A 5620-nucleotide genomic window follows, 5' to 3' on the forward strand; every position below is an offset into this window, starting at 1 on the left:
AAAGAAAACATGGTCACCAAGTGCCCTCCTTTCTTTATACACCAAGGATGAAGTCAGTACATTTGGAAACTTTAAATTGGTCTAAAACAGAGACAGTGACCCACTGACTCCATCATGCTTGTGATGGACTGATGCACAGCAATTATTTTCTCCCCGCTTTATTTACAGTGCATGCCAGGACATGCTGCCAGTCTAGTGGGTCAAAAATAGTAACACATGGGCAGTGACACCCATCAGTTTGCTTGCCCTTTGGTTGCTCACCTCTCCAAAAGTGCTTCTGTATCACTCAGCTGTCTCTCCAGCTGCCTTTGGAGGGTCTCCCAACTCTCTGTCATTTCCTGATTATTCTGCTCCTGTTCTTCCATAAGGGCAAGCTCTCCCAGGACCTCTTCCATCTCTTCCTTTAGCTGTCTGAACAGATTCTCAGAATCCTCTCGCTCCTGCTCCACTAGCACAGATAGGGAGTCCACTAATGACTGCAGGGAGAGGTGAAAAGACAAAAAAAAAGAAACAATAAGTTACAGCTTAAAAGTTATTGCACTGAGTTTTGGTTAACAAAAAACAACAGCAAACCCAACAGACAAGAAAAAGTTTGTCTCACTCACCCTTTCCTTTGCCAGTTCCTCAGTAAGCTTGGCATGTTCTTCCTGGAGCTCAGTGCATCTCTTTGTCTCCTCTTTTTTAGCCTCCTTTAGCAAGCCCAGCTCCTTCTTCAACTCTTCCACCCTCCTTAGTCCCTCCTCCTGAGTCTTGCCTAAGATATATAAAAACAAGAACTTCACAAACCTGGAATTATTTTCTGTACCTTGAATAGCCAAAGCCACTGGCTCAGGATGAACATACTTCTCTCTTCCTCGGAAAACAGACACCTCTGTTCAAGATGCGCCACTCGCTCATCCAGCTCCTTCTCCGTTCTCCGGAGCACCTCCCTCAGTCTAGAAAGCTCTGCTTCCTGCTGGCCTACTGTCACTTGAGATTCTTGAACATCTTGGTTGGCTAACTTTATTTGTTCCTCCATGGCACTCATAGAAGACTTCAGCTCCTGCTCTTGTTCCTCCAACTTCTTTTCCATTTCCCATAAAGCATCCTTTGTTGACTGCAGCTCTTGCTGGAGTTTGCGTACCACCTCCTCTTTTTGCCGCAGCGCATCTTGAGTGGTTTCAAGCTCAGAAACACACCGCTCTAGTTCGGACTCCAGCTGCCTGTGGAAAAATGACAAATGAACATATAAGACACGCAGGAAGGATAAATTTAATTAGATATACATTAAGCATTTGCTCACTTTAGTTTCTCCACTTGGGAACCAGCAACAGTGTTCTGTGTCTTCTCTTGAATCTTCAAGCGGAGCTCCTATGGCCACAAAGATGGATTAAACATGACTTTCACAATTTATGAATAAAAGATGGGGGAAGACAAATTAATAAATACATATTTGCAGCATGTGGTAATGTAAATCTAGTTTATACCTGGTTTTCATCATTGGTTGCATCCAGGTATCCCTGCACTACACGGATCTCCTCCCTGAGCTCCCGTATCACAGCTGGCAGAGAATGCAACCATTAAAAAGAAACACAGTAAAGGTGATGCTACTTGCTTACTAATGTTATTCCCAAGTCAAAGATGGTGAAAATGTTCATTTGCCTTCCAGTTCAACTCAACAGACTTTGTGAAAAATCCAAAAGAAAACTCACCATGTAATCGAGCATTTTCCTTTTCCAGATCTTCATTCTGACTTTTTGTCACCTGATGGAGGTCCTCTAGAGAAAGATAGCATCCCTAATTAGTTCACCTACACATTCTGCATATGTAATAGATAGATATATAGTCTTAAATCTTACCCAAGTCTTTATTCCTGTCCTTTAAAGCTGCGAGTGTAGCCCTTGCAGCTTGTAGGTCAGTTTCTAAAACTTTTATTTGGCCTTCAGTGTTAATCTGAAGTACACTAAATTCCTGAATAAAAAAAAAAGGACAATTTATTACTGCACATGGGTTAATATTAAGGTAGGATTTAACAAACTGAATGAATCATACCTGGTTTTTCACATCCAAAGTGTTCCTAGCTTCCATCAACTCCATGGTAAGGGAATTGATTCTCTTTTTTGTTGTATCAGCAGACACCTTGAAAAAAAAGAAAAAAGAAAAAAAACCCACCATTCAAGTCCAAACACACTCATGACGGTATTTCTAAATACAAGTAGAGCCTAGATATCATCATACCTTGTTTTTTAGGAACTCGTTGACTTTCTTGAGTTCAGCTCGCTGTCTCTCAAGTGTGGTAACACTGGCAGTGAGCCCGGTCCTTTCCCTGATTGCAGCCAACAGCTTGGCCTCTACCTTCTTTAGCTCTTCTTCCAGGGCGAGTACCCGACGATCCTGCTCCCCACGCTGTTGCACCAGGGACCGGATCTGGGAAGAATCAAAGCTCAAACTATCTTTCTGGTACAGGCACCAACAGGATGAACAGCAGCTTGAACACTTACTGGTGCACCAGTTCCACAGTAATAACTAAGGACACAAGCTACTGATTACAGAGGACTATCAATCTTTGAGGTGTACCTCCTTCTCCAGTAGTTTCTGCTGCTTCCTCTCCGCAGTCATGCCATTCCTGTCTTTCTTTGCACTTGACCCTTCAGGCTAGTTTTTGACAAGGGAAAGACAAAGGAAACAAATATTGTACATCTCAAGCAACTCTATGATCAGCAGGCTCTGCAGAGTGGCGTTAGCAATAACATTAAACTCACAAGGACATCAAGCGACAGAGTCCTGCGGACAGGAGAAACTAAGGCATTTCTGGAAGGCGATGGTGGTGGCGGCAGCATAGCAGCTCCATCAGCTGAAGACACAAAAGAAAAACAGTGGTACTAACGTTGTGTTACCAGTTACACCATTTCCTGTAGCATTACATGTAGCAGAGCCACTCACCCGCTTTAGGAGGTTTGAATCGATCAGATTTGTCAAAGGATGTCGCTCCTCTCAGGTCCCCAGGTTTAATCTCATAGGACCCCGGAGGAGGGGCGCAACCTTCGAACAACAAGAAGACGTTAGCTGTAATATCGATCACCGCAATCAACAGTGGTATCATAAACACCATCAGGCCTTTGTTATGTAAACAAATAACCACCCTTGGCTTTGTTTTATTAATTTATATAGGTTAAACAAGAAATCCCGCTAACCAAATGTGCCTTAAAACGCTTGCTTAGCTTTAGCCAGCTAACATAAGCCATTTAACGTTAAGTGGTTGAATTTGGCAGCATGCTACAGCCGTTAGCTTTTTCTTACCTACGTGTTCGTTGAATCTCCTCAAAGGAGCTCGTGAAAAAGACATTTTATTCCACTGTATGTGACTAACTTTGAATTTCTAGAAGTGTCACAAAGGCTGTAGTGCAGCTCTCACTGACAAGCAACGCTCCGCCGCTGAAATTTCAAAATAACGTCATGCGTAGATTTATCTGCCCGTAGCCAATAGGAATCCAGTCCCCATGACGCAGTTCCGGATATCGCGAGCGTCTTCTTTTCACAACAAATTCAAATAGCCCTCAAGTTTACTTAGAAAGTGTAGTTTCGGATTTTGTGTAAATCCGTAACTGTAGAAATTATATATTTTACTTATTTTATACACCCATTGATGTACACCTGTACAGACTTAACATACTCGTTTTCGATTTGATTTGTTTTTTGGGGGAGGGGCTTCCCCAGGTCTTTTTAAATGGCTTACCATGGACGCTTTCTCCCATTGAAAAATAAAATACCATCCATAGCTCGATTTTTTTAAATAACTAAAAATCCAAAAATAAGTAAAAACAGTTTAATTGGCATAAATTGCTAAGTAAAATAATTCTGTTTAATAGAATAGCAAAAGTCTACAAAGTCCAGTTTGGTCTTTGGTCGCTAACCCAGTTAATTTTTAAATACAATGCATTCAGAAAGCATTCCAACCTTTGTTATATTGCAGTTTATCTCAAAATGATTTTTTCCCTTTAATATGTACAGATGTGCTCCACAGTGAGACAAATTTTTTTTAAATGCTTGGTATCTATTTTTACTATAGTTCTGCAATATGATAATAGTATTACATAAGTATTCAGAACCATTTACTTAATATTTTGTTCAATCGTCTTGTCTTATGCAGGGGTCTCGAACGCCAGGCATCCAGGGCCGGTGTCCTGCAGGTTTTAGATCTCACCCTGGGTCAACACACCTGAATCAAATGATTAGTTCATTACCAGGCCTCTGGAGAACTTCCAAGTCATGTTGAGGAGGTAACTTAGCCATTTAAATCAGCTGTGTTGGATCAAGGACACATCTAAAACCTGCAGGACAGCGGCCCTCGAGGCATGGAGTTCAAGACCCCTTATAGGTTATGGTCCTACAATATTGACAACATATTATTTTTTTAATTTTCTACCATTCTTGACAGAATCCAACCCAGATAAGGTTGGATGAGAAGAATGGGTGCAAAGACAATTTTTGTTTCATTTTTTTCCAAGATACATTAGGATAAATTCTGGCTAAGGCAGACATTTAATTTTTCAAGTCGCAAAGGTATGATATAACAACATGATTGAGATGCTACATTGGTCCAGGTACAACGCCAACACGAGGATATGAGAGACCCTTCCTATAGGCCACCTGGCATATGTAACAGATGTAGTATGTACACAAGCTTCATTCTACAAGATTCTCAAAACAAACAAATTTGGAAAACTAAAACCTGAAAACATCCTGGATGTTCAGGTGTAATACGGCATGCTGCAAGTAAATGGTAGAACCCATTGAAAAGCAAACATGCTAAATACAACTTCTTTTTTTTTCAGTTAAACATTTTTTATTTCATGGAAATACAACATAATTTCAAATCCTTTGCAGGAACATTGTTGTACATTTTATATTCTTTTTCTCCACTTTTTTTTTTTTGTACTTCAAAACATGGTCACTTGTACAACAATATCATAAACAAAGCCTCATGTCACAAATGGAGCCATTGATGACAATAAATTACATTTGCCATGCTAAGGTTTCGAGATGACACGCCAGTACCCTTCATTTTGACGAGATCAACCTTTAAATGAACCGCAAGTCAGACTTGAATAAATACGCTAAAAAGACACCGGAGTTACAAAAGAAACTTTCTTCATTCAAAACGGAGCAGAAAAAAGAAGGCTGCTTTGAAGAGGGTTACTTCATTTGTCTTTCTTCATAAGAAAAAAATAGGGACAAAGTTTTTGCATATTTTGATAACACTGCTAAATCTAAAGCAAAGAGTCCCACAATAGTAAATACTGACTATATTTAGGAAACTGCCCTTTAATCATAACTGACATTTTAATTTATTACTCCTTCTTTTTTTAATTATTTGTTCCTTCGCTGTATGAGGAGAATATTTCATCTTGACCCATTCATACTCAAAACAGGTTAATCTAGTACAGCACTGTCTTTATACAACCTAGAGGTATTTTCTAATCTTTTTGTTCCTTTTTAACTCTTGAAAAAGCAAACACATTTACTCAGATGACTGTGTGTCTTTTTGCAAACTGTAAATAATATCACTGTATTCATATACAGAATATAAAAATCTTTCCAACAGACAAAAGAGGAGGAGGGGACAAAACAAAATAAAAAA

General features: G+C 39.8%; 1 protein-coding gene across 3 annotated transcripts in view; it reads right to left on the reverse strand.

Moving 5' to 3' along the window:
- Positions 1-3607, reverse strand: part of hmmr (hyaluronan-mediated motility receptor (RHAMM)) — a 7264-nt gene extending 3657 nt beyond the window's left edge. For 2 of the 3 annotated variants that reach the window (XM_005719571.2, XM_005719570.2), the window contains exons 1-13: positions 3280-3607; positions 2923-3021; positions 2742-2833; positions 2557-2634; positions 2218-2406; positions 2032-2118; positions 1839-1950; positions 1692-1757; positions 1467-1540; positions 1283-1350; positions 844-1202; positions 606-754; positions 262-476 (exon numbers count right to left, since the gene is read on the reverse strand). In XM_005719571.2, the coding sequence (XP_005719628.1) occupies positions 262-476; positions 606-754; positions 844-1202; positions 1283-1350; positions 1467-1540; positions 1692-1757; positions 1839-1950; positions 2032-2118; positions 2218-2406; positions 2557-2634; positions 2742-2833; positions 2923-3021; positions 3280-3325 (1634 nt within the window). In that variant the 5' untranslated portion in view covers positions 3326-3607. Of the gene's footprint in view, positions 1-261; positions 477-605; positions 755-843; positions 1203-1282; positions 1351-1466; positions 1541-1691; positions 1758-1838; positions 1951-2031; positions 2119-2217; positions 2407-2556; positions 2635-2741; positions 2834-2922; positions 3022-3173; positions 3211-3279 lie in introns of those variants that run through there. The other variant, XM_013912790.1, reaches the window with a different exon arrangement.
- Between the last annotated feature and the right edge of the window lie 2013 nt (positions 3608-5620).

The sequence above is a fragment of the Pundamilia nyererei genome, unplaced genomic scaffold (assembly GCF_000239375.1).
Source record: "Pundamilia nyererei isolate P.nyererei 1_Seehausen unplaced genomic scaffold, PunNye1.0 scaffold00001, whole genome shotgun sequence".
Classification (NCBI taxonomy): Eukaryota; Metazoa; Chordata; class Actinopteri; order Cichliformes; family Cichlidae; genus Pundamilia; species Pundamilia nyererei.